The sequence below is a fragment of the Drosophila kikkawai genome, chromosome 2L (genome assembly GCF_030179895.1).
Source record: "Drosophila kikkawai strain 14028-0561.14 chromosome 2L, DkikHiC1v2, whole genome shotgun sequence".
Lineage (NCBI taxonomy): Eukaryota > Metazoa > Arthropoda > Insecta > Diptera > Drosophilidae > Drosophila > Drosophila kikkawai.
Window position 1 is genome coordinate 5,320,233 of NC_091728.1, and position 27,985 is coordinate 5,348,217.

The 27,985-nt window shown below is 43.1% G+C and overlaps 4 protein-coding genes across 6 annotated transcripts; 3 read left to right on the forward strand and 1 right to left on the reverse strand.

The window, feature by feature from the left end:
* Positions 1 to 50: 50 nt before the first annotated feature.
* PAPLA1 (Phosphatidic Acid Phospholipase A1) lies at positions 51 to 25,246 on the forward strand. 3 transcript variants are annotated; one of them, XM_070289052.1, is made up of 8 exons: positions 51 to 273; positions 18,784 to 22,433; positions 22,581 to 22,695; positions 22,754 to 23,233; positions 23,314 to 23,732; positions 23,782 to 24,333; positions 24,394 to 24,641; positions 24,709 to 25,246. In XM_070289052.1, exons 1-8 carry the CDS (start codon positions 51 to 53, stop codon positions 24,848 to 24,850), a joined length of 5,829 nt encoding a protein of 1,942 aa, XP_070145153.1. In that variant the 3' UTR covers positions 24,851 to 25,246. The 3 variants fall into 3 exon arrangements, with proteins under 3 accessions (XP_070145153.1, XP_017023924.1, XP_070145154.1); XM_017168435.2 differs by having other exon boundaries at positions 23,800 to 24,333; XM_070289053.1 differs by lacking the exon at positions 51 to 273 and adding an exon at positions 4,520 to 4,652.
* Positions 498 to 4,624, reverse strand: LOC108075850 (uncharacterized). The gene is made up of 5 exons (XM_017168439.3): positions 4,504 to 4,624; positions 2,016 to 2,213; positions 1,307 to 1,721; positions 1,089 to 1,251; positions 498 to 1,032 (listed from the first exon to the last, which is right to left on the reverse strand). The coding sequence occupies exons 1-5, from the start codon at positions 4,532 to 4,534 to the stop codon at positions 565 to 567; spliced, it is 1,275 nt and encodes a 424-aa protein (XP_017023928.2). The 5' UTR covers positions 4,535 to 4,624; the 3' UTR covers positions 498 to 564.
* On the forward strand, positions 15,051 to 15,584 carry LOC108075852 (uncharacterized). The gene is made up of 2 exons (XM_017168440.2): positions 15,051 to 15,089; positions 15,149 to 15,584. The coding sequence occupies exons 1-2, from the start codon at positions 15,051 to 15,053 to the stop codon at positions 15,533 to 15,535; spliced, it is 426 nt and encodes a 141-aa protein (XP_017023929.1). The 3' UTR covers positions 15,536 to 15,584.
* A 595-nt stretch (positions 25,247 to 25,841) lies between the features above and the next one.
* slmo (PRELI domain containing slowmo) lies at positions 25,842 to 27,247 on the forward strand. The gene is made up of 2 exons (XM_017168352.3): positions 25,842 to 25,993; positions 26,119 to 27,247. The coding sequence occupies exon 2, from the start codon at positions 26,191 to 26,193 to the stop codon at positions 26,836 to 26,838; it is 648 nt and encodes a 215-aa protein (XP_017023841.1). The 5' UTR covers positions 25,842 to 25,993; positions 26,119 to 26,190; the 3' UTR covers positions 26,839 to 27,247.
* Positions 27,248 to 27,985: the final 738 nt, after the last annotated feature.

Below are 27,985 nucleotides of genomic sequence, written 5' to 3' on the forward strand. Positions count from 1 at the left end.
GACGTACACATCATAAAAAGAAAGTTTAAGGTCCAGAATCGGGCGTCAACATGTCGGAAAGATCGAAAGGTGACGTGTCTCGTATAAACAACAACGCAAACCCGAGCAACTCGACGCGTGTTGTGAAAAACCCGCTCCTGAGCGCCTCCGTGACCGGGTTGAGCTTCGATGACTTCCCCAACAAGCCCCAGCTCCTGCCCGCCGCTCCACCCGTGGTCCATGCCCCGCCCCCAGCGCCGGCGCCCGTTCTAATCGCTGGCATCTTGAACCGCGGTAAGTGGGTCACGGTTTAGTTGGCCGGGGGAATCAAAAAAGCGGGAGGGGGCTGCTGACCTGTTGCTCAGGCGAGTCCAAAATGATAAGCTGATAAGCCCACCCAATTGAGAGCTGCTCTAATTTTACCGGGAATTTTTCGCAATCGATTGAGTTCATAAAATATCTGCAATAAACCGACTTTCTTGCTGCATTTAAAGTTGGTTATTATTAAGACAAAATCATAATCATCGTTGGCATTATATTTCTTCGATTCGTTTTTTTGTGGCACAATTATAACAAAACAAGTATCTACTCCATGCTCCTGGTGGAGTGGGATCTATAAGTGGGCAGTTCCAGCGACACCTTCCGCCGCCTGTAGCAGCACACGATGCCCCAGATAATGGCCACGATCAACAGCAGCAGTAGGATGACCCCCAAACAGATGGCTGCGATGGCGGCTTCGCTGAAATACACGTCCCGTACATCGATGGTGAGGCTCCTCTGATTACCGGCTGCGTCGTAGGCGACAAGTGATACCTTGGGTTCGCAACAGGAGGCCATGTAGGTGGCCTTCAGTGGCTCCGAGCTCCCAGCAGTGTAGTAGTTTCGGTAAAAGAGTCCCTCTGGTGGTGTGGCCTGCAAGCGCAGCATTCCCGATTGCCAATCCTGGGCGGTGACGTCCAGCGTCCAAAAGCGTTCGCCACAATTGAGGGACTCGGGCGTCAGATAATCACAGCGACTGCCAAACTCCCACGATAACGTGGGACCAGTTGTGTCCTAGAAAGGATCGTTTAATATGAAGTAACTTTAATTAAAACAACAAAAATCCTCACCTGAGCATCGATGCTGGTGACCACCTTAAGATTAACCGCCAAGGTGGCTGTTTCTCGACCATAATTGGTAAAGGTGATCCTATCAGCGGTGCCCTGTGCCGTTCCCAAGGGTACCAAAACAGTCAGCCGCACTGTTCCCGTCTCCAAAGCGCGCAGATTTAATCTGCAACATAAAAACATGATTAAAACGTGATCAGTTGAGCAAAACCAGAAATTACCTTGTAGGATTCAGTTGCACCAGGAAGCGACGCTCGTCTGTGACCTGAATGGTGGAGTAAACCGCCTCCGAACGCATATTGGTGACCTCAAAAAGAAGCGTGGCCATTTGGCCAGCGGTGACCAGGAGCTGGGACTGTGTGCTCAGCTCAATTTTGGTGCCACACCGCTGCAGAAGCATGGCATTTAGGGTGCTTCTCGGCTGCCCCGTGGTGGCAGCAGCTAGTAGGGTTTGATTCAAACTCGGAGCACTTTGAATTTCCTTGTCCGAGAAGGTTTCGATCTCGTTCTTCGGCGAATCCACATCCTCCTCTAGTTTCTCGGTGTCCTTCTCCTTGTCGGGAAATTGGATGCGAGCCGATTTCGCCTTTGTCTGCCCGCTTTTGTAGTAGCTATCGATGCGCTTGATGATGTCGCCTGCCGGAAAACATGGGGGAGAATAAGGGAAAAAACATTAGGAAACCAGCTGTGCACACGTGTTACCGAGACGACGACGATGCTGATGATGGCGTCAACGCTGACGATCCCATCCAAGGTTGAGGCGCGGTTATCAGCAGATGCAGCAGCAGTCATTCGGGCAAACAGATCCCCGGACGCGAGCCTCGTTATCTCCAGAGGCGAAAAACACAGCCCAGCCTATTACCGCAGTTCTGAGCGGCAGTCGATACCACCAGGTTCGAGCTTCGGGTGCTTATTTTTTCCATAACTTACCCAAGAAAACATCAGCCTTTCTTTCGGCCCGCACAAAAACGTTGTATTTTTCGTCGCCGGATTCCGGTTGGAGCTTCAGCTTGAAGATTGCAGTTCGTCGCAGCTTATTGAGCGGTACGAAGGCATCCAGTTCGTGGGGCTTCGACACAGCCGTGACATTAACTCCGCTAAACTTGGCCAATTTCTTCAAATTTATCTCTAAAAAGGAAAGCAATCAAAACAAATAAACAAAAACTGAACAATCCAACAGCTGTTTTGCCAGTCACAGTGCAGCGCGGTCAGCTGTTACAGGTGTTCTGGCGGCGTTGCCACCGCTTTCGACTCTCAGTAAAATCAGCCAAAAAGTGCAATAAACGTTTAATTTGTGTAACACAAAACCGTGAGCTTGCTGCCGCTGTTAATTATTAATTAACAAACATGAACTAAACGAATAACGCAGTTTTTTCGACACACGCCGAAACCTTGGCAACCCTGACCTGCCCTGGCAGCTGCGCCGCAGTAGTTGTTGTTGTGAAAGAAGAAAACACGTCTACAAAAAAACAAAACGCGACACAAAACAATTGTTTTTCCTTGTGAAATCAACGAATTATGAACAATTAAGTACCGCTAAAGTGTTGACCAAGAGCTGTTTTAACGGCTGACTTAAATCGGTGCAGGCAACATAGTCAAAAGTGTTAAAATCCAACGAAATTCCCTATCAAATCAGGCCACTTTTGCGAACTTGACCATGGCAGTGTGCCTAATTTGTTGTTAATAAAACGTATGTATATGTATATGTATGTTTATGCTGTGATGTGAATATTTTTGTATTTGCCATATTGCCAAATATCAGCAAAGATGATTTTTTGCAAAGAAAACCCCTAATCAGAAGCGTAAAAACTCCACAATTTAATTGGAGTTGAGGCAGGCAAGTGAAAAACGCCGCCCCTTTGAATTGATTTCTTCAGGGTGCGAGGGCGAGTGTGTGTGCGTGCGTGCGTCTGTGTCTGTGTGGGGTGGCTGTGCGACTGTGTTGGTTACACTTCCGGAAGATTAAAATATCGTTTGTTTATTAGCAAAACTTGCGCGAAAAATTATTCAAAGATAGCAACCGGGCAAAAATGCTTTTGTTTATTATTTGTTGTTTCTATTTTGGGTTGCCGCGCGCGATAAGTAGGAGCTCGAGCCTTCCATCAGTCTTGAGTCACAATTATTTTGCTGTCTGCTGACCCGCCGGAGCGCAATCTTCGCTTTATTGGCCATTTATATATTCGGACTTTGTCCGTCAGGTTCAACGTGGCGTATGATTAATCTGGTGGATTCGCTGGCTGGTTACTTTTGTTGCTGATCCATTCTCTCTTTACCCGTTCTACGTTTTGCGTTTGTTAGTCAGTCAACAATAACATTTTGTGCGGGACAGTTGAAAAGTGATCAAGAATTAGAACAGAAACACAAGAATATAACACAAAAACCTTTTATATTATAAAGTACTTACCCATCAGGACGAAAACAAAAAGGACAATAGACAAAAAGTGCTAAGAAAGTGTGCAAGGTGATGTGTGAAAAATACTAATAATTGGCAACTTAAATCTATATTGGATATTTATAGGTGAATAGGTATACCACATTTTAATTAATATTTTTATAAGAGTTTAACGATTTTATAAATTTATAAGTCAGAGTCAATTTAAGTTTTTCCAATCTAGACTATATTTAATTTTAATAAATTAAATTTCTCTTTCACAAAAAGCAATAAAGACTTTTTTGTTGAATATATTAAATGGTTTAATTTGGCAGAATTAATTGGATTAAATAAAAATAGATCTCAAGCAATTTTTGTTCTAAAAAAAATTAATTAAATTATTTGTATTTTATTATCCAACATAAAACTGTTACCAAGAATTAATAATCAATTAATGAAAGTGTTTATGGTTAATGGTTAAATCAGGTTTGTTGTTCTTTGTTTTTATTTTGTGGACCCTTAGAAAGCTAAAACATTTATTACTTTATCGGTAAAACAGTAAACATACATAAATGTTACATATATTGAAATTATCTTTGTACTACAGTTAAGGGTTACGTGTTCATTTGCTTTTTTTTTTATTATTATTATTCTAGCGTTTTGGTTAAGGAAAGCGTTGGTTGGGGCTTCGGCTATATATACAGATATCAGCAGAGCTGACTTGGGATTATAAGAGATTAGGTAGCAGAGTTTTCTTGGGTTTTGGGTTAGTCAAGGATTTCTTACGAGCTAAGGACATAAATTACACAATACGAGTAGAGTACACAATTGTCGTCGTTCTCTCTGTCTGGAATGTTATAAGAAGAGATCGATCTTCTCTTGCTATTAAGGAGCATGTGCCATATGTGGAGGGAGTGGACTTAGGTCTAAGTAGGCTTGGCACAGACTCTAAACACTAAAATACAACCCTGCGTTAGTAAGTGCGATTGAGCAACGGAGTCGGTGCTTGGGTAACTCGGTTGTTGTTTTGGAGAGAAGACTAACTACCATTCGGCGTCTCCATCGATGCCCTTCTCATGTTCGCATCGATGCGCACATGGAGGCTGGAGAGCGTCGTGTCCACCGGCAGTTCCAGCTCCTGGGAGCCCTGATAGGCGTCCGCAACCAGTGTGAGCTAGAAAAGGGAGTGAGAATGGGTAGCAAATAAGTATATATTCTAGCTATTACATTTTTTTTATAGTTTTAATAAGTATTTTTTAATCAGTAATTACTTAGTGATTTTGTAGTTACTTAAGAATCATACTCCTACACTGAAAATAGGTCTCAAAATATAAATAGAATTAGGATAATTTCGTTTTCGGAAGTTAATGTTTTATCGTTTTATCTGTATAATCAATTAGTTGTTTTAAATGATATTCATTTATCCTAGTTGATTCGCCCATTTTAGGTAGTAAAATTGTCATTAATTTAATTCAAAGAGCCGGAACTCAATCAATTTCAATTATGCAGATTTCTTGTTTAGCGTTGCAGAATTCGAGTACAAATTACTTGATTTCCTGTTTTCGCTGTGCTTGATGGGTTTATTTTTGGCATACTCGTCTAGGCTTCCTTTCTATCAACAGATTTGTTTGCCCTTCACTTTTCTTTCCATAACCCAGTTTTGCAGTAGCCTCCGTACAACAACAACAAAAGATGCACCATCATCGGCGGCAAGTCGCTAGCTCTCGAGCACCACCTGCCCATCTGGTGTAGTCTGGCCTGGCCGAGAGGTAATCCAAGTGGCTTCGTCTCAGTTGGCTGCTTGGGCAACACTCGGCTCTGGATCTTGTTGCCATTTGCCGCTGCCACTTTCGGTTTTCAACACTTTGGGCCTTCCCCTCAGCATCCGACTACAACTCGGAGTCTGGCTTTGGCTTTTGCTTTTGCTTTTTGCACACACTTTAGTTTTAATTACCCCAATTGCTGGTCAGGTTTGCTCGTTGCTATCATATCTCACCGTATTGCCCGCTATGTGCTGCCCGTGCTCGGTGCTCACAATGTGGATGATCTCGCCTCCTGACCGTATGGCTACCTCGCCCAGGATTCCGCCCACAGCGTCCTCCGTTTCGTTCTCGCTGCCCGAACGCTCACCGTACCAGAGAAGGAAAAGCTGGAATAAATCAGGGAATTCAAATTCAAACTTGGTTTTTTTCTTCAGAGATTATAGATTAAAGATAGTTTTGTTTAAACTGGTAGTTTTCTGTGCAATTTACCCTCTCCAATACTCACCCTGATCCTCTTCTTAAGCAGAGTAATGGCCGCATCCTGGACCAGTTCCGTATGCGGTGGAATCGAAGCTGTTGATATGAACACGGCACTATCGTAGGGCACCAGCTCGGCTGCATGGAGCACGCCCACAAATGAGTTGCCGCCCTCGTGCTCCTTGGTGCTGTTCAGGCCAGCGATAAACTCGCGGGTATTGTTAAAGCTGAAGGCGGAGGGAGCTCCTAAAACAGGGAATTAGGTCGATTCTATTAGGTTTGTTTCTCTTTAATCTTAGATTAAGAATCCTATAACACCTAGGCTTACTTACCGTCTCCGTTAAGTGTAACCAAGACAATCTTAATGTCAATATTTTTGTCCTGCAAAGCATCGATGTAGAGTCGCTTCGCCTGTTCCAAAGATGCGGAGGAGGGATCTATAATCACGGCCAAGGGCATGCGAATGTACACATCCTTGATGTAGTTCCGCAGTTGATCGGCGGGCAAAAGTTCCGGCTTGACTCCACCGGACACATGGATGTGCTTGGCCTGCTTCCTCGGACTGGGCGTTGTGCTCGATGTGGTGGTCGTTGTCGTGGTCGAGGTGGTAGTCGTCGAGGTGGAGGTTGTACTGGCAGCTGGAAGATTTGGTCCCTGTGTGGTGGCCCACGGGAAGCTGCCAAATCGAGCCCTCAGCACGGGCAGTGGCGCTTGAGTGGTAGTAGTTGTTGTCTGAGGCTTTACCTCTGTCTGGTCATCGTAGTACTCATCTTCCGTGGAGTACTTGAACGGATTGGGTTTGTCTTTACTGGGCAACTGTTGAACTTGAGCCTGGGGAACGGGTTCCAGATGCTCCACTTGGTATGAGACATCGGCTGGAAGTTGTTCTTCCACCGATTTCGTGGCCTCCTCCTCCACGACGTAGTCGGAGGCATCATGTTCCTGATCCCGCTGCGGGAATCTCTCCGCCTTGGCCTGACGCACATATTCGGGAATCATTGTGGTGGCTACCCTGGCTGTGGTGCTGGCCACCGTCTCCTCTTCGGGATTATCCTCGTAATAGTAGTCCTTGGAGGGCTTAGAAGGTTCCTCCTCTTTTACCACGCGTTTTTGCGCGGGAGCTTCTTCCATCGTTTCGGAAGCTGTATTTTCGTCGGAGTACGGGGCCACCGGTCTCATGGTGGACATTTCCTGTTCCATGGGCTGCGTGTGATCCTCCTCGAGGCTGTTGCGCTGCTGCTGCATCTCCGATTCAACCTCCGCTTCCAGCTGGGCAGTGTCAAAGATCTCGTCGTTGTTGGACACGCCCATGTCACCGCCGTAGTCCTCGTCCTCGCCAGAAACACTAGGTGCGAGGAGCAGCCCCAGGAAAAGCAGGCCAAGCCAAAGTTGTGTTCTCAAAATCATCTCTGTTGAATATATGGATGCCTCTAGCTATCCTCACTTGTCACCATCCAAGTCTGCAAAGAGCAACACATCAAAAATGTCAAAATTACGACTTTTTGGAAAGCTTTTGAGAGTTCAATGATTGATTGATTGGTTGGTTGGTTGACTTCTTTCGCTTACTTAATTGACGCAATTATTCATTATTATTTCGAGTTCACTTTTGTCAAACCGTTATTTTTAGTTTTTCTACACAATTTGTGGTGTTTTTTTCGGCCTGTCTTCTTTTCAACACTTTCGCAATGCCAAAAAAGTGAAATGTTTTGACTGCTCGTTGTATTAATCATCGTGTTTGTTATTAAAATCATTTTAAATAATTATAATTATCAGCTGACAAATTGAACATTTACGGCAAATTGCCAGAAACGAGAAAACAAATGGCAGAGAGATGTTAGATTCGAGGAAATTTCCATTTATCCGTGATATTCAGTAGAATTCATTTCATTTATACGGAAGTCGATAGAGAGTTGTCAGTTAAATGAGATGAACAATTAAATGGTTTTAAAAATAAACAAGTTAATGAAGTGTCATAAATTTAATTATTATTTAATTTGATATGATTACATTTAATACAGTATTATTTGTTATTTTAAAACAGCTTAAATATAGGCTGTTTGAATTATTTTTAACATGGTTTAAATACTTTATTATTTCTTTGTTATTTTAAACCAGGCTTTAATCTAATGTGCTGTTTACCTTGCTATAAAATTATTCTCATATGATTCTAGGCATTTAGCTAAACTTAAATCGAGTTAAAACTACCTAGGTTACACATGTATTTAAGATAATTAATAAAAAAACAAACTGTTAACTTTCATTGAGAGCCAAAAGTATTTAGTAAAAGTCATGTTCATGGGCATGCAGCATTTTTTACACCTTGAAGAACAAGACTCATCGAAATTGCCCATTGAAAGCAGAAAAACAGAGAGAGGCAGGTGAAATATGTACGTGCACAGATCAACCGAAAGTCCAAGTTGCTTGGGTAGGGTATTAAAAATTATATATATACACAGACACTATATGGTCAAGGTTTTGTCAAACCTGCTAAAGGTGAGGGAAATAGAAACACAAAAAACGAAGACGTCGCCGCGGAGTTGACAATAAAAATAAAAGGTATTTTATAAAAAATCACACATGTGAACACATTCGTTAATGAATAGAAATAAAAATGTTTAAACTTGATTAAAGCCGCAGGGAACACGCTAACTCTTAGCTTCAATTTGCTCAATTTTTAATATTTAATTAGGCAAAATGCAATTAACACTTTGGTTAAGGCGTCATGCACAAACGCTTTTATGATAAGTTATTTTCCCTCACTATATTTTTCGTTTGTGTGTTGGTTTTATTTTATTTTATTTTTTTTGTTGCATTTTACTGACCGTTTTGTGCCGGGGCTGTTTGAATAACAAATTACCAACAAATCAATTTGAATGATTGATTTCTTGGCTCTCGGTTTTTGTTAACGCGCCTCGTGATTGCGATGTGATTGTGATTGTGCTGTGATGCGATGTGCAGCGTGAAGAGAGGGCCGTTTTTGCCTCCAACGAAACGAGCAGCTGCCATTAATTAACAATATGCAAAGCCGCAAAAAAAATAAAAACACAACAAAAACGAAAGAAACAAGTATACAGTCAAGTTGAAATTCAAAATGTATATCGCATCGATGCGTAAAATGGAAATAAATTAAGTTAAAATATTCTGTCTTCGTTTTTCTCGTTTGGCAGCAGCTGCCCGAATCAACTCGAAATTTATTTGTACATTTTTGTGCGTTGCAAGGTCAGTCCGGCGAGGAGCGAATGCAATTTGATAGCCAAAGTTTGGGCCTCCCTTGGGGTCTCCCTTGGAGCCGTGATAAATTCGTGAGAGGCACGTCTGATGGTCTTTATCGGTCTTAATGGTTGAATCCATTGCACAAAACCCACCATTCATAAGTCATCTCTGCTCGAATGCTGTTCAGCAGCTTTTATTTTCTTAGATTTTCTGAAGCTGCCGGTCACGTAATTCTAGAGAAGATTGCAATAGACTTGGCTGATCTGTTCAGTTCCGAAAATTTGGAAAGTTTTTGGGGTGAATAGAAAGTAGAAATAGAAAAGTTGAAAGCAATAATGAATCTTTAAGTTTAACGTAAGTTTATTTATACCTTTAAAAGATCGTAAACATTTAATTGCAATTAATATTAAATAAATGCCAGAAATCGATAAGATATGAAGGCTATTTAAACCTTAAACCCTTTATAGGTGACGCAGTAAACACTTGAACCACGATAAGATTATGGAAGACAGCTGAGAATATGTAGACCTAGACAAGCCATAAAAAGCACTTTAGATTCATAAATCAAATATTTAAACAATTTCAATGTGAAAGAAACAAAACAGTCTAACAAAAGATGCTAATCTCATTTGGTTTTGAAGCCAGGAAATATATAAATATTTATTGGTAAATAAAATCCCCTTAATTTGATTTATGTGTTTATGTTAACTAGGGTATATCTGTAGCCTGACTGAGGTTCTTCGTTATTTAAAGGCAATTTATTTTGTAATTAAAGAAAAGTGCGAAGATAAAAAAAGCAAACAGAAACTCCATACAAAACACAGCACGCTGTGGCAGTTCATCAATCAGCTGCTGATTCGCTTTGCTTCATAAAAAGCGCACAGGTTCTATAAACAAATTAGAGAGGCGAGCAAGCACGTTGTTCTGTCGGTTTTTTATTTATTTATTTACATATTTCTTTCTCGCTTTTTGTGGCTGTTGCAATTAGCCGGAATCGTCGAGTGCTTTGGAAGCTCGATTGTGATTAACAGACGCGTAAGCATTTATTTTCGCTATGATTTTTATATCACTCGGACGTTATTTGCCGTTTTTATGGCCTCCTCCTAAATTAATGAAAAATAATTGCGAAAATTATAAATTCAAATTGCGTTTGCTTGGCATCCCCCCCTCAGTCCAGTCACACCCCTTCGTGTTAGCTAAATCAACTTGAAATGCACTCTAATTGTGGCAGCTTCATTGGACGATCATCATCATCAGCTATGAATATCGTGCGGATTGGACTGGAACCCTTGGAGAACCCACGCGCATTTATTGTTTATTTTCTTGGCATTGAAAAAAAAAGCACTCAAAAGCACACAATCGGTATTGTTGATTGTCGGAAACCTTTCAAAGGGATTTTATGGGCAGCCACTATTGGCTCATTATCATAGCAATTTCTGAAAACTAATGGGAACAAAACGGTGTAGTAACAACAGTTTAAACTTTGACTTTGCCTGAAAATAAAACGAGTTGAGATCCAATTGATTCACATTTTAATTCTTGCTCTGAACTTGATTTATATACCTGGGACGGCTTTTGTTATTTAATGATTTGTTTTGGGCTTTCCTCTCCCTTTTTTACTCACAGAAAAACATTTATTAATTTACTATTCTGTTCTCTGTATAAATATTTTAATTAAACCTGCTTTAATTTATTCTTTCACTTGCCTTTTATGGAACTCTTCTTGTCGACGTGGCCCCCGACTTCAAGTCAGAGATTTATCTCTTTTTTTTAATACTTGTTATTAAATGTTTTTTGGAATTTTTGAAATTTCAAAACAAATAACTTAGGCAACAAACTTGTTTTCTCCTTGCTGTGCGCTCAAAAAAAAATCTCAATGGATTTTAATTACACTTTAGGCGGTGCACTTTATTTATGAGTTTTGCCCACTTCTTTGCATTGTTTATTAACTTGCAGATTATTATTATTATTATGCAAATCACCAAATAAACCGAAATCGGAATTCACTTGCAGAGGGCGACCGAAAAAGTATACAAAAAATTAAGAGCGTTCGCTTTTTCGGTCATGTATTGGATTAACCCGTTTAAGTGTACTTCAGCCAGTTGTGGTTTTGCGATATTGGACTGGCCAACTGCCGCGATTTAGCTGATTCAAGCTGACTGTGCTGGCGATCGCGTCAACGTCTCAAATGAAACTGAAAGCATTAACACAGCTGCGGCTCTCGGAGCACAGCTTATTTCGGATCGGATTGGATCGTATCGCTTCGGCGCTACTCGTTCGGTCGCCGAGATCGGGGCAGGTATATGGCCATAGCTATGTCCGCAGCTATAGCTGTTGGCCACGGGCTGCTGCTGGAATCTAGAAGAGCGTGCCACTGATAAAAAAAAAAGCGAAACAACGTGCTGGAGAGCAGCTGAGCTGATGCCACAATTGGATATGTTCATGACACGATTGTTTACTGGCTCTGGGTTGCTCTGCGCCGCCAGCGCCATGGAAATATCTTCGGTTAACTGGCTGTTCCCATATAATATGTGGTAGTATCAACCTGTTATGCAACCGAGTGTTACCTGTGCCACACACATGTACTGATATTGCGACTGAAACAGCTGGACACAAGATTTCATCTAGTCAATGTGATTAGTAAAAATTCTTAATTTTAGTTGGGGGTTTAATTTATTAGAAAAGATAACTTTTAATTCAATAATCTTAATTAATTTTTAATTAATAAATTCAGATAAACTTTATCTGATGTTTTCGCCACAGCAATGTGCTTATCATAAAAATAAATATGCTGTTTTTATAGTAATTACAATCATTTCTTTAATATTTACAAATATTTATGAATGTGTATTTAAGATAAATGTTATTTACTTATCATAAGTTGTGTTTACCTACATATTTATCTGTGCAAAAGGCATAAATGGTTTTATTAATCATTACAACAACACCTTGCTATTTTTTAAACACACGGATATCTAACCTTAAAGGCAAGAATACGAGATCCCAGGCTTTCAATCCCAGATCCCCTATACTCCGGTGGATATTCGTAGAGCACCATGAAAAGTTCATCTGAAAATGTCACATTTAATGCGTCCAATGTCGCACCCATGTCTCGTCCTGCTTCAATGTATTTTGTATAGAATTTTGATAGGACACCCATAATGTTCTGCCTAAAACTATCTAGATGCCTCACCAACTCCTTCCCCTTCTCGGTAGTCAGATCCAAAGTTGGCTTATTTTCGTATGCAGTGAATCCTTGAAAATATTCCATCTTTCTCTGAACACTAGTTGACTGATCAATGGACTTTCCGCGATCGAGATAGTCCTGCAGGAATGCCATGGAATCCCTATACTCCGGAAAAGCCGACGTAGCATTGATGGTTTGTCCCAGGAGCGTCTTTAACAGATTAACCGAATCCTCCCATTGTTCTGAGTGGAACTCCTCGATTTTTTTTAAGAACTCACAAATGGCTACATTTTTTCGTTCCAAAAGATTGCTTCGGACAAGAATCTAAGAAGTTACTTGGATAATTTTTTGATTGCGATTGTTCTTTAATAAGTACTTGCCAGGAAAGTTGGACAAATAATTATGAGCAATAACTTCATTCTGTAATGATCTATTTACTGCAAGCGTCTTGAGACTCTGTACAGCTTTTATACTCCTCTGGCAGGGGCTTATCAATATTTTCTATATATTTTTTCTTATCGGTTCTACCAAGTGAACTCGAGTTTATACTAAGAAGTGGAAATTTTTTAAAATAAACCACTTTAAAAACTGTACTTGATTTATATTTGATTTTCTATATTATATTTTTATTCAGGTTAATACACTTATTTCCCCTATTCCTTTTCAAGTTTAAAGTTATTAAATATGTGCAAATTTTTCTGCTGGCAAAGTTCTGAACATGCTGACCTTTTTGCTGAGGGAATTGTTATGGCAAAAAATTAACCGCATTGGCGGCATGCAAACTGAATATTTAATCAGTTTGGGAATTGTCAAAATTCATGCAAAACCGAGCGGCTGTGAACTTGTGTAGGAAGTTCGACTACCCGACTGGCCGGCGCATTAAAATGGAGCGTGAAATGAATTTAATATGACAACTCCGACTGCCAGCCGCTGATAGCATCAATAAAATCATAATAAATATAGCCGCGTACATATATAGTCGCGGCATATATTAATGCCTGTGTATTTAAGTGTTGTATGCGGAAATGTGTTGAGGTTTCTTCCCTCTTTCTGTGAGTAATGAAGGGTTGCTTTCCCCTACCTGAGCCTCATAAAATTCCTTAGAAATAAGCAGTTTGCTCGTGGTAAAGTGTGTAGTGAGAGTACAAACATCTAAATTCATTGATTAGACTCGGTTTTTTTTTAGCTAGAACATATTTGTGCACATTTTATATCGCGTTCTTGTGAGTCTCACAGGCTTTCAGCTTGTTCCGAGGGTGTTGTACAATAGTTTTGGTGTTTCTTTTGTTTAGCTTTTATGACAAACTGTGGAGCGTGTTTAGCTTAACTTGACGTATTTCCCCCGCACAAAATCGTGCCCATCTTGACCTACGTGCGTCTGTCGAAAACTTCCTAATGCTAAGGTGCTTGGCAGAAACCATTGAACCACTCTGTGTTCGACTTTGAATTGTTGCACTACGTTGAGCTATTAAGTACTTGTTTTCTGACTTCCCTGCTGTGACATGAGCACCTGTCCAAAGTTTTCGTGTGGTAAGGGCTGTACTTTTAAAATTGATAAATCGATATACATTACTCAAGATTTAATAATAAATTACATATATAAAGAATACATTAGTATCTTTATAGTAGGTAGACTACTTTAGAACATATAAAATAAACTTATTTTTTATTTAACAAGACTGTAATTAGAGGATACAGCTTGGTCGAAAGACCGATCCAAGGAGCTAGCCTCTTTTCGAAATCAAATTTATTGCAATGAGAATTTATGCAGCTCACGCAATTTTCACTTTACAATTTTTTTTACTTCGCTTTTATTATGCTTTTGCCAATAATTATGCAATCAGTTTCGTTGGTGCCCTTCTTTTGCTGTAGCTTGTTTTATTTTTTACTTGTTTCGGAGTATCTCTTCAATTAACAACTTTCGGGTACAGGGAGCGCAAAAGAAAAACCTTTTCAATAAAACAAATTAAATATTTGGCAATCGGTTTGTGTCGATTGTTTGTATTATCGTTTCATTTGCCGCCGACTCGGCTCGGTTTTGCTTTGCTCTGCTAGTGATTTTGTTTGTTTGTGTCTTGCCGAGGCTGGTTTAATTTTATGATGAATATATAAACGCGTACGCATAGCCCAGAGGGTGTTAATCAAAAATTACCAACTTGTTTTAGTGCTGGCAGCTAAACGAGCCTGAAGAACGAACTGGTGCAAGGCGGTGTCAGCCTTTAGTAATTTGATAATTGAATTTTAGACTTTTGTCACTTTGGTTCACTGTTATCCTTAGTCCTTTTCGGATCGTTTCACTTGCACTGGGTTAGGATTGAGGGAGGTAGCTGTAAGCCGATCCGCGACTGTCAATCAACTAAAACAACTTTACTAATTACTGACCTTTTTGTACTGTTTGTCACCCGCGTCGCGTTGTGGTCGGAGTTGTCTGCCGGTTTGTGGCCCATAAATTGTTTAAATATTGAACAATTGGTTGCAAATGGATGTAGATAAAAAGCCGCACCTCGTGTCGATAAGATAGAGTCATAGGAATCCGCAGTCGGAATTGCCCAGAGGAAGCGAGATTGCCGCAGATGCGTCACAGACGGGGCGGGACGGGTCAATGGGTGTGGCAGTGGGTGGCTGACATAATTAGCATACCCCGAAGGGTTTTACCCCGACGAAATACCTTCGAAAATATGCCAGTCCCTGCGTCACCTTATTTTTCGCCTGAACTGGCTACCTGAGTTTGTTGCCTCAGTCTTTTGTTTCGGCTGTCCTGGAAGAATGCTCTGTCTTTTGAAAGGCATTATGACTGAAGTAAGAAAAAGGTTTCTGTTAGGAAACTGGATTTTCTGATACAGGTAGTTTTTTTCATTCCCTATTTTTTGGAGACCTCAGTTGTAGAGTTTTCAAGACTATAAAAAGGACAAGAGTTCCTTCATAGACATCATTTATTTGGAAGAACTCGAAACATGCGTTACTATCTCGTAATTATTTCATTGACACTGCTGGTAAGAATTCTGTGGAAGTTATTTAATAGTCATAGTCTTAAAGTCTTTAAAAACTTCAGAAATTTATCAGTGGCTTGCCAGTGGATCCTGAATATGATTGCAAAGTCCTAGAACCCGTTAATGGCAACGATTCGGTGGAAAATGTTGTCAAGAATATTAAGATTTCTCTGCAAAATGCCATTAACCGTGCATCAAACCGAGACAACTGCGAGAACATGGTAACACATTTACAAGAGACTCTAAGGACCGCTGAGGGGCAAACGTCTCAATCGGACAAAAGACTCTTTGTCATTGATTTCCTGGATCATCAGGGAGTGCTAAGCAAAGATGACACACGACGCAATGGGTTAACGAGCGTACTACCCAATCTAACCCAACTTGGCCGAAGAGCTCTAAACTTTCTTAAAAAAATTGAAGATAAATTAGCAAGTGTTCTTTATCAATAAATGTGGATATAAGTTCTATTATTGTACTATTATTATATATTGCTTTAAAATTCCCAAAAGGTTCTATCTAGAATCAATAAATGACAAGGAAAAAATAAAACAATATAACAATATAATATTAATGGGTAACGATTTTTCTATTTTATTCTGAGATACCTATAAATGGCAAAGCTTTGCATTAAATAGGAATGTACTTGACGGGCCTACAGAGAGAGTATAGACTGTCGTGGCCAGTTTATTTATATTGTGTAGCCGCTGGCACAGGCAGACAGGCCGTCGTCTCGAGCAGCTTCTTCAGCACCATCATCATCTTCGCGCGTCGCGCAATTTCCAAAAAGCACGCATTTATTGAGATTTATTTTGATTTAATTTTGGTCTCTTTTTCTGTTTTGTTTCGCCCGAGGGTTCAATGCCAAACATTTTTGCCGTCTTCTGTATTTTATTTTATTTTTTTTATTATTGTTTGGGTTGCTTTTTAGACCGGGTTTTTGGCATGCGACCTGCACGAGCCTTTTCGGCCAACGTTTAAATTCCGAAATTGATGGCAATCTTTTTTTTTTCTGTTTTCGGGGCAGCGCTTTATAGAGGCATTGTTTGCGGTCGGCTTGTGTATCCTGCAAATGATTTCATCGTGCTTGACGTGCTTATGTGGGCCTTAATTGTTTTATTTGAGTGCCATTATGCGCAGGCACTTGGGACACGGAGCGACGCCGAGTTGGAGTTGCTGAAGACTTCTCGGATGCCCCCTCGTCGTCGCTCGATCGGGGCGATCGAGTGGCCGCGATCTGTTTATGATGTCATGCCCAAATTAATGCCGAAAATTCTTCCACCTTTTCTGTGGCTTTTGCTTTGTTTTATGGGGATGAATTATGCTGTTCTACTTTTAACCGCATTTGCGGTTCGACGATCGTCTCTTTATTTATTTTAACACATTTGTCGTAATGCGTCATTGTCAATGCGGGCATTTGTAAATAATAATAATGAAAACAAAGCGAAAAGCCCCCCTAAAAACTCAAGCCGAAAAACTGGAAATTTTTTGTCGTCGCTATTCAGCGTTTTCAAGCCCCCAAGCCCCACCTCAAGCAGTTGCCATAGCTAATCTTTGCTTAGTCGTTACAAATGACGATCCTAAAAGTGACAAAATAAATGCAAACACACACAAGTCGGCAATGTCAAGTGCTTGGAAGCGGCAAAAAAAAATATTAAGCAAAAATAGTTGGGCAATGCGAGATTTCAACTTTAATACTTGTGATTTTTTAAGACAATTTGAGGAGTATAAATATTTATAATCTCTCGATTTCCTTGCCAGTTTAAATAGGAAATGTAGATAGAAGCGTAAATAATTTAAATACAGTGAACAGAAATTCGTGGTGATATGAATTAGATGAATTAATAAATTAATTAAACACTTATTTAACCAAATAGAGAGTAAGCTTAAATCAAATACAAAGACTTTTTAGTCATTGATTTTATCCGTCAAGGGTAGGCTAATATTTGGGCCTGTTTTTAACCGACTTACCGATAAGCCTAAAAGCGAAAGTTTAAGAAAACCCATTAGTGTGAGTCAATTTTTATTTAAAAGCATTCCTCATTCTATATTTTATAGTTACGACTAAAGATTTTAAAGAATAATACTGCCATTTGTTATGTTAATTCATTTAACTTTCATTGCATTTCCTTCGAATACCTATTATTCCTGCAATTATCATATTTATGGCTTAGAATATAATGCCTTAATTGCGAATTCATACCGGTGATTAATAGACCTGATCGCACACAACTAAATGGCAATTGCTTGGGCAGAAAGGAACACTGATATGCAAATTGCCGTGATTATTCCGGACGCATCTGCCCGGACCTGAGACCTGCCTTATCTGTATATACCATATCTCATGTCTAGGTCCCATAGTAGTAATGTGCCGCATTCGTATTCCTAAATCTTGGGGATTGCGGTTCGGAATCTGGTTATGCAGCTGGCGGTCGTGGTGAACAATTTCAAACTCGCGCTTAAATATGTGAATAATGCGGTTCTTAAAATAGTCGCGGTTAGAGGTGTGAAAACCTTTCGGCCGGCAAAAAAGAACAAGAAATAAGTCCAAGCTCAAAGAACTCAAGCTGCAGCTCAGCAGCTCTCGGATCCAATCACGTTTCAAGATCGAGGTGAATTCTTTGACGTATTTGCTGGGCAAACGGCACGTTTGCCATGCTTTCCATTCCACATTCATCGGCAAACTCCGGAGAGCGACGTCGTCGTCTTCTTCTCCTCCGAAATGCCATGACATTTGGCTCCGCGGCTCATTTCTGTCGCTTCAACTGAAGCCTAATGTCAAGATTTGGCTTTTTATGACGCCCTCACTTCACTTTAGTTCACAGCAAGTCGAAAAGTGGATGAAAACCCGCTCTAAAATGTTAGCTGACCCGTTTGTTTTGCTCTTAATTATGGGTTAATCAAATTGTTGAACCATAAAAACAATATCGAGTCCAATTGAAGGTGATATCCATTTGTGAGCGAATTGAGGAATATACTTTACCATTGAAATTAGATTTATAACATGTTTTTTAATTACATCTTATTTTTAATTTTCGTGCCAGATTTTGTAGAATTATTGCCTAATGTGTAGCATACTTTTAGATAATATTTTATTGATTTAAAATCTTTTCTTTTGCTCTGAGCCTTTCTTGTTTAATAAAAAGTTTATTATGGCGAGTTTATTACTATAAAAAAATATTTAAAATAAAATCTCTTTAAAATAACATAAAGAGTGATGGTTCAAAACTAAAGGTACTGATCAGCATCTTGTTTGCTCTAGTCAAAGCCCGTCACCACCTCCAATTCCTATTCCAATTCCGCCTCCGCGTCCAGACCCGAGTCCGTAAACCAGTTTGAAGCGGTTCCGTTTTTAATTGTGTTTGTACGCTGGTCGATTTCAATTTGCATTCATTATCATTGTGTTTTGATTTGTGCTTCGGTTTTTTTCGAACGGAGAACCAGAATTAGAGTAAGGAGGGGAACACGCCCCATCAGGCGCTTCCGAGTCATTCTAAATTTATTCCATATCCGGAAAATGTCAGGGATGCCCTTAAAAGTTGTACAAATTTGAAACCACTTTAAAACTGCCTGAAAGGCTTCAAATTATTAAAATCCAATTCGAATTAAAATTTCTTTAAATATCTTCTATGAATTATTACTTAGAATTTTAAATATGTTTTAAAATAACCACTACTTATTTTCATTTTCATTTTTTTAGAACCCAAATCGTTAGTTACTGTGGGTCAGCCATCGAGCATTGACGACAGCGAAGCTCTTGACGAGATTAACTTAAATACCAGCAGCGAGGACTCGGCTGGAGCGGCAGGATCGAGCCCCTACCACGGAGCAAGTGATCCCAACGCCAATCCTCTGTTGGAACCACCGCCGGGAGCTGGAAACGATTCACTGCTTAGCCAGGCGGCTTCCTCGTTCACCGCCTTGCCCTCGGTGGCCTCGAACGTGTTTTCCTCCTTCTCGAAGCGCATCTACGCCGCCGGCAGCAGGGAGCAATCGGAGGAGCCGCGACTGGATATCCAGCCCACTTACATTCAGCAGGCCAACTACGCTCCAGTAGCTCCGGTGCCCGCTCCCTTTTATGCCGCTCCACCGCCAGCGGCGAACGAAGTGGTCGCTGCCCCCGAGCCGCCCAAGCTCTACGCTCCCACTGAGATCCCAGCACCTAACGCAGGAGCACTCACTGCACCGCCGCCAACAGTGGGAAACCCCAATACCTATCGATTCGCAGCCAAGAAGAAGCTCTACGCTCCCATTCCCGGATTCTCGGATCCAACCGGTCAGCCTGGACAACAGCAGCCACATCCGACAACTCAAGCGGCACTAACTCTACCCTTCCAGACACCCCCGTATCCACCACAGCCGACGCCGGCAGTAGCTCCACCCTTTGACATATCAGCTCAGCCCGCTCCGCCGCCCGTAGAGGAACGCAAGTCCGGCGGAGGGCTCTTCTCCCTGACCAGTCTCGTGCCAACGGGCGTGCTTCAAAACATCTCCGGGCTAGTGCAATCCGCCACAGGACGAAGTAGCGAGCCAGTGAGCAGCTATCCTAGCAATCCTCCGCCATCAACAGGAGGATACTTTGACATTTCAACGGTCTCAGAGCCAGCCGCTCCGTCGACAAACTTCTTTGGGGGTCCAACTCCGGCAGCACCGCAAAGCGGTAACTATTTCGTGCCTGGAGCCGCTTCATCTCAGGCCCCAGGCGAGGCAGCAGTAGCGCCTCCTCCAGCACCAGCAGGAGGTTTCTTTGCGCCACCAGGAGCAGCATCAGTACCTCCTCAGGCTATTTTCAACCCGGCAGCTCCTTCCCCAGCGGTTGGAGGTTTCTTTAATCCCCCAGGAGAGCAACCTGCTGTTGCCGTTCCTGTTGCACCTGTGCCCTTGCTTAACCCGGCAGCACCACCAGCATCTGCAGGAAGCTTCTTTAACCCAGGAACACCGTCAGTCGCAGCACAAGCTGTTCCCACATTACCGGTAGCCGCCACATCAGCCCCAAATCTACCGCCAGCACCGACACCAGAAGCAGGTTTATTCACACCTAGAGGTGTTCTGCCAACAGCAACTCCTCCCCCAGCCACTGGGTTCTTGCCTTCCAATCCGAATCCTTTGCCTGGTGCCCCGCCCGTGGCAGCTGTTCCTCCGCCAGCCGCTGGCCAGGCATCTTATCGCCTTCAAAAGGGAACGCGTCTGTACAAAAGCCCGTTGACAGCCCAGGAAACCGCTGCCTCATCTGGCTACGCCGCTCCCTTGGCGCCCACATCTGCTCCGGCTGCCATCTTTAACCCATTGGCAGCAGCTGCTGTTGCTCCGGCCGTTTTCAATCCGTTGGGTCAGCAGGAGGTTCCACTCTTTGTTCCGAGTGCAGATCAGATTGCTCCACAGCCTGCTCTGCCTTCGGCTTTCTTGGCAAGTGCTGCTCCACCTCCAACAGCAGCTCCACCTGCACAAGCAGCTGCTCCACCTGCACAAGCAGCAGCTCCACCTACAGTAGCAGCATCCATTGTAAATCCTTTCCTGGCAGCTGGAACTGCTAGTGTCCCACTTTTTGCTGCACCACCAACATCCGCGGCCATTCCCTTCTTTATTCCAACCGAAACTAAAGAAGAAGTACCAACTGCATTGATCCAGAAGGAATCACAGGTCCAAGAACCCATAACTAATCCAGGAATTCCATTCTTTGCACCAGCATCTACGGGCATTCCATTCTTTAATCCCGCAGAGATTGCAACTGCTCCTATTGTAAGTGGTCCTCCAACTGGACAGGGATCAAACGAAGGAATTACTTTATTTGCACCACCTCCTCCGCCAGCATCCGGAAATCCACTTTACCAGGAGAAAACAACTGAAGAAGAGAAACCACCCAAGCAATTGGAAAATCAAGAAGGATCCTTTTTTGCAACAAAAACAGTCCAAGAACCCACACAAAGTGTTTCCTTGTTTGCTGTTCCTCCAGCAGAGAAAGCTTCTCCACCCAACAACTCGCTGTTTGCACCACAGGAGGTACCATTGTTTGCTCCTGAAGTTATTGAACCTGTTGTAGAACCAGATCAGGCTCCATCGGCGCCCGTGGAAGTCGGAGAAGATACACCTCTATTTGTGCCCGTGCCAGCCGCCAGTGAAGCTGTGCCGCTGTATCCACCACCAGCAACGGCCACTGAATCCAACACTTCCAGTTCATTCTTCGCTCCGTCTCCAGCAGTTTTCCCAAGGTCCATCCCCAATTCTGCAACTTTAGCTGAACCGTTCTTGAGCTCAGCTCAAGAGGATTCGACTACCACCACTTCGTTGTTTACTGCTCCTCCAGTAGCTATATTCACACCAACCTCAAACACTCCGTCAGCAGAGGCAGTGGACGCTGCTGCAGCGAGTGACTTGCTAGGATCCCCAGAGGCCGCCGCTACACCAAATCTATTCCAGAGTAGTTCCGAGACTCAAACTGTTTTCAGCCCATTTGCGCAAACTGTAACCACACCGCAGATCCAGAAGGCTGGCCAGGACTTGGTGCCACCTCCAATAGGATTTGTGGCGCCGCCAACTGAGGTCGGAGCACTTGCCCAGCCACCGCCGGCTCCCTCGCCGTTGCAGAACTTCTTTACCCCGGCAACAGGTGCCTCCGCAGACTTTAACTTCTTTGGAAGTCCTGCTCCCAGTAGCCTCTTTCCGGAGTTGCCCGTTCAACAGGGAGTTGTTGCACCGCCAGCCTTGGCCCAAGAGCCGCCTGTAGACCACCAGGACATTGCGCCGGCTCCACTCGGATTCGATCAGCTACTAAACCCATCCCAGCAAGCGACACAACAAACCGCACTTCCAAGTTCGAACGAAAATTCATATCCAAATTCAAGTGTCAACTCTTTTGCCGGCTTCTTTGGTGGCCCCGGTGCCCCCGAGCCCGCAGCAGTCCCTGCGCTTCCTGCAGATCCTCACTGCGGTCCGGTCAACTTCTTTGACCAGGTGCCACAGCCACAGTTACAGAGCAGCCAACAGGCCAACGAAGATCAACGCATCCAGAACTTCTTCAACAATCCGCCGCTGCAGGATCAACCAGCCGCGCCAGGCGAACTTAAGTACGACATCGTTCACAGTGGATTGGCTGTGAAGCAGCTGCCAGAACGCTCGCAGACACCCGTATCCAATCTTGTGGAGCCGCCATCGTCCGCCTGCTCTGAGTTCTCGACACTCGCACCAGCTGCGAACATATCCCCGGATCGCCATCAATCAGGCGAGGATCTGATTCAACAGCATCTCGGAGAGTTGCCCGAGGAGATTCTCAGAGAGATCAGAATGGCCAATGCCAACAGCAGCAGCAGCAGCGGCGATAAGGGCCAGGTGGCTACCCCGCCGGTGACTATAGTAAGTACCTTAAGGGTAGAGGAAAGGTTAAATCGGTTGAAAACCGGGACATTTTCACAATTTATTTGTGGCGAAACGTTTAAAGTTAGCTTGATGAGTTAAATAGCCCTACGATTTCAAATAATTAATTAATGCAATCCTTGACAGACTTACTCGCCAGTGGTGGCCCATTGGTTCTACAAACGGAGCGTGGACACCAAGTTCATTTGGACTCCATTCAGCCACTATGATTCGGCCCTGCTAGAAACAAGCCTTAATCAGGGTAAGTTTACCCCTTTAAGGGTAAAATCAAAAAATTTAATAAGATAATCCCCTTCCAGACGACTCCACAATAATAGTGCCCGTCGAGGGTGGCCGATATGACGTAAACATCAAGGAACGCACCAAGACTCCCGTTTACTGGGAGGGCAAGGCCATCGAGGTGCGTCGCTGCTCGTGGTTCTACAAGGGCGTGGACTCCAAGTATGTGCCCTACACCGAGGACACGGCCGCCGTCCTGGAATCGGAGTACAAGCGTTCGGCGGAGACAGGCGAGTGGCATCAGAAGATCCTGCTGGAGGGCGGCGAGCAGGTGGTCTTCCACGGACCCACCGTCATCGTGCACTTCCTGCCGCAACAGAATGCGGAGAGTGCCTGGGGTGGCAGTACGCAGGGCTCCATGCGACCGCGGGTGGTCAAGCGGGATCTAGAAGACTTCACCATCGAACAGGGTGAATCCCAGCGTGTGGATCACTTGCTGTTCATGGTTCATGGCATAGGGTCTGCTTGCGATTTGAAAATGCGATCAGTGGAGGAAGTTGGTACGTAGCTGGGGATATTGCATCGTTAATTGACGATATATAATTCCATGTTTTATAACTACAATTTTTTTTATTTACAGTGGACGATTTCCGGGTAATTGCCCAGCAGCTTGTATCGTCGCACTACAAAAACTCCACAGACATGGGACTGGTGGGTCGTGTCGAGGTTCTGCCCATTTCCTGGCACGGCCACCTGCACTCCGAGGAGCTTGGCATCGATGAGAAACTCAAGTCCATCACTTTGGAGTCGATTCCGCGCCTGCGCAACTTCACCAATGACACGCTGCTCGACGTGCTCTTCTACACGAGTCCTAAGTACTGCCAGAAGATCATGAACACGGTGGCCGATGCCCTCAACGATGTGTATCTGAAGTACAGAATGCGGCATCCAGAATTCAATGGCGGCGTCTCTCTGGCGGGACACAGTCTGGGCTCCCTGATCCTGTTCGATCTGCTCTGCCATCAGGAGCCCCTTAAGGAGAGCGAAGAGGAGAATAAGGTGTGTGATTGGAATGGAATGAGATGAAATTATAGAATACCTTTTATAGCTTTCAATATTCTTGCAGGAGAATCCCGACGACCAGCTTCCACAGAAGCTCAATCAAAAGGTTCTGCTGCCTAGCAGCGATCTGCAGCAACCCAAGCAGGTCAGCTACGCGATGGGTGGTCCGGCGGGAACGGGTCAGCCCGTCATCAATTACACGCAGCTCATATTCCATCCGAAGAAGTTCTTTGCCCTGGGCTCGCCCATCGGTATGTTTGTGACCATCCGCGGCATCGATAAGCTGGGCCTGGACTTCCACCTGCCCACGTGTCCCGGCTTCTACAATATATTCCATCCCTTCGACCCGGTGGCCTATCGCATCGAGGCCCTGGTCAATCCGGATATGAATGGAATACGGCCGGTGTTGATACCCCATCACAAGGGACGCAAGCGGATGCACTTGGAGCTGAGGGAGACGATGACGCGGGTGGGTGCGGACATCAAGCAAAGGTTTATGGACACATTCAAGACCACGCTGGACAGTGTTAACTTTTTGGCCACCGTGACCAAGGTGAAAAAGGAAGCCGAGGAGTCACTGGAAAAGGAGACAAGTCAGGTGAGTTTTTCTTTCCAGGATTAATCCAAGCACTAGATCGTCAAAGTTTTGTGTTTTTAGACCTCCTCGCAGGCTGTGCATAAACACCAGGAAGATCAGGATGAGAGCTCGGTGGCCAGCTCATCCTGCAAACTACGTAATCGCACAGATTCCAACTCCACCACAGCCTCCGATCCGGAATTCATAGAGCTCGACTTTCCGCTGGGCAAGCTGAACGACTCAAAGCGAGTGGACTATGTCCTGCAGGAAGCGCCTCTGGAGTTTATCAACGAATACATTTTCGCCCTAAGCAGCCATGTTTGCTACTGGTGAGTGATTAGCCTCTCTTTATATAAGATTTATTTATTAATTGAGAAATCATGTACATCTCAACAGGGGCTCTGAGGACACCATCCTGTTCGTGATGAAGGAAATCTACGCCAGCCTGGGCATTAGCACCGACAGCCAGGTGCCGCAATCCTCGATGACCATTGAACGACCATCCCCGCACGACAGCCAGTCGCTCCTACCGATGTGAGTCTCTGAAAACAGTAGACACTAGAGCGCTCTGTTGGATCCACCGCCACTGGCAGCGACACACAACTATGCATATTTTTAGCGACAATTGATTTAGATACGTTATTTGTTAGCCAAATCATACAAATAATTTTCCATACGTGCAACTCTAACTTGGTTAATGGTATTATCAAAGTACGACGTCTCCATCGTTCAAGTGACTAACTAATCTAATCCGAAGTGAGCTCGTTTTCATCGAGCTCTACGAAAATTAACCTATCTATATATTTACCTGCTGGGCGCCATAGCGTTCTATTTGTTATTTTTATAATATATATTGCCTGTGTAATTGACATTGTAAAATGTATGCTTTTGAAAGTGTATTGTCTGAAAACAAAAATAAATAATATAACATATAGCCATGGCGTTTATATTTTTGCGTATGAACTTGTGCAATTCTTTTTTACCATTAATATATCCCTGTCCAAATTGTGTTAAAAAAAACAAGGCAGGTGAATAGAATATGCTCCTGAATGTGTAAAAAATAAAGACGTTTGAATTAAGCGGGTGAATTTATCGATGCCGACACAATCGATAACGGATTCTTTTTTTGGGGGGTGGGTCTTTGAAAATATCAAAGATACTGAAGATGTGTTTTTTTTTAAATTAAGAAAATTAAAGTAACTTTGGCAATAAACGCGATTTGACAAAGTAATTTTATAAAATCTTCGATGTAATATTATATCGATAAGCCTTATGGACCGTTTGTTCAACGGACGGTGGAAGCGGATTCAAGCTTTGTGGGAAGGCCCTATTAGTTTAAACAAAAGTACTTTTAATTTAGCAATAAATGTTAATAATACAAACTAAACAAGCCACACTGGCTTTTTAGTCATTCAGCCGATATTTTCAGTGACCTCTGAGCCGATAAGTGGCAGCAGATTTCGCATAAAAAGGTTGTATTGAAAAAACTGTTTTCAGCTGGCGTTGCTTTCAGTCATTCATCGTAATCAACTTATAAATATATATGTGAATATAAAATTTATTTTATAAAAGGATATTAAATATTTATTTTTATTAAAAAATATCGATATATTGATAGTCTGATATATTTTGCACATCCCTAATTCATTGCCACCTCTACCAGCGCACAACACGAGTAAAGGTCAGCTCTCGGAAAGTTGTCTCCGAAATATTTATTAATTCCGACATTTTTATCAAAATTTGAACCGTGAACCGTACCTAACTAAGCTTTTCTGTTTCTGTTTCTTCCCGCTCCATGCCCCGCAGGCCACAGGCTAGCTCGCTTGCGACTTCTGATCCCCTCCCCTACGAACGGTGACGACAAACGGCGCTTGCATAATGAAAATCTGGACGTCAGAGCACACATTCAACCATCCTTGGGAGACTGTAACACAGGCGGCGTGGAGAAAGTACCCCAACCCGATGACTCCCTCCATCATTGGCACGGACGTGGTCGAGCGCCAGGTGGTCAACGGAGTGCTGCACACGCACCGACTGGTGCAGTCCAAATGGTACTTTCCTAAGTGGACGCACGCGCTGATTGGCACGGCCAAGACGTGTTTCGCCAGCGAGCGTTCTACGGTGGATCCGGAGCGCAAGCAGATGGTGTTAAAGACAAACAACCTTACATTCTGCCGCAACATCAGCGTCGACGAAGTGCTCTACTATGAGCCACATCCAGCGGACGGGAGCAAAACGCTACTGAAGCAGGAGGCCACGGTAACCGTGTACGGCGTCCCGCTTTCTCACTACATGGAGGACCTACTGACCTCCACCATTAGCTCTAACGCGGGCAAGGGCCGGCAGGGCCTGGAATGGGTGATTGGTCTGATCAACACAGAAGTCAAGGGAATCGCCCGGGGAACGGACGAACTGATACACAGCACGCGCCGCTCCATCGACGAAGTGACGGAGAGTGCTCGCAAGAGTATGGACGAGATTAGCGTGCAGGCCGCCAAGGCGGCGAAGGCGATGCACATAACATAGGTGTGCCGATGCCAGGCGACAGGGCAGGTGCGCGCTGGGGCTGTTTGAGTAGTAAATTATTTTACATGGCGGCGCACGGATCGCTGTTTTAGTACAAGTAACCAATGATGGCAATATCGACAACTAGCAAGGCCTGGAGCAGTAATAACTTATTTCCTCAAATCCATGCGTATATTTTATAATAGCTCCTTTCCAAATATTCCGCCTCCCAGTCATGGCTGGTGGCTGGTGGTTTCACACACGTTGACCGATTGGGATCTCATCCCTTATCCGGCAGAATTTGAGGAGCTCCAGCAGATCAACAAACCTATGCCGATTCATAGAATAGTCAATATATAAGCATTGTAAAAATCGAAAAACAACCTGAAGAACAATTAAACGAGACGTTTTCGCCCGCAAATCGATTCGAGATTATTTGGGTTTCTTTGTCTTAATCAAATCGCTGATATGGCGTCTTTGGCAGCCTAAACGGCCGCCAAATCGATCAAACTGCAGTAAGTTTTACATTATTTAATTTAAAGAAAACAAAAAAGCTTTTAGCGTCTGTTTTAATTGGACTGCACAGGCCGACCATCGGTCGCAGTCCGTGACGTCGTAATACAGTCATTGATTTGTTGCTGTTGCCATACGCTTATATATGTATTTATTATCGGGTTCCGCCACTCTCACAAAAGCACACACGTGCTGATAAACCGGCTGTCTGGTGACCAAAATATTCCCAAAGAGTGGAAAGCTTTCGAGGCAAGTGCTTGGAGTGTTTGACCAGCTGGGTTAAAAATTCTGCTCATTTTTACTTAATATACCCTTGCAGGGTATTATAATTTCCGTCAGAAGTTTGCAACGCAGTGAAGGAGACGTTTCCGACCCTATAAAGTATATATATTCTTGATCAGCATCACAAGGGGAATCTTTCTAGATATGTCAGGAAGATATTGATTTTTAGGCCATTTTTGCAAAATTTATAATTTTTCATTAAAATTTTTGATTTTGATAAAAAATTGAATTTTCAAAATTTTTAAATGAAGTATGCAGATTTATTAACTGTAGAAAATCTTGCACAGAACAGTTTTCCGATTTAAAATTAATGCTCTTTTGGCTGAGTTATGATATTTTTAATTTAAAAAAAATCAAGAAGTTTTTTAATATA

Coding starts and splice junctions, on each gene's coding strand:
- LOC108075852 (XM_017168440.2), top strand. CDS start 15,051: ATGCGTTACTATCTCGTAATTATTTCATTGACACTGCTG. Junction 15,090..15,148: donor TTATTTCATTGACACTGCTG/GTAAGAATTCTG, acceptor TAAAAACTTCAG/AAATTTATCAGTGGCTTGCC.
- PAPLA1 (XM_070289052.1), top strand. CDS start 51: ATGTCGGAAAGATCGAAAGGTGACGTGTCTCGTATAAACAACAACGCA. Junction 23,234..23,313: donor GCGATCAGTGGAGGAAGTTG/GTACGTAGCTGG, acceptor TTTTATTTACAG/TGGACGATTTCCGGGTAATT. Junction 23,733..23,781: donor AGAGCGAAGAGGAGAATAAG/GTGTGTGATTGG, acceptor TACCTTTTATAG/CTTTCAATATTCTTGCAGGA.
- LOC108075850 (XM_017168439.3), bottom strand. CDS start 4,534: ATGAGAAGGGCATCGATGGAGACGCCGAATG. Junction 2,214..4,503: donor ATCGATGGAGACGCCGAATG/GTAGTTAGTCTT, acceptor TTTCCTTTTTAG/AGATAAATTTGAAGAAATTG. Junction 1,033..1,088: donor TCACCAGCATCGATGCTCAG/GTGAGGATTTTT, acceptor GATCCTTTCTAG/GACACAACTGGTCCCACGTT.
- slmo (XM_017168352.3), top strand. CDS start 26,191: ATGAAAATCTGGACGTCAGAGCACACATTCAACCATCCTTGGGAGACT.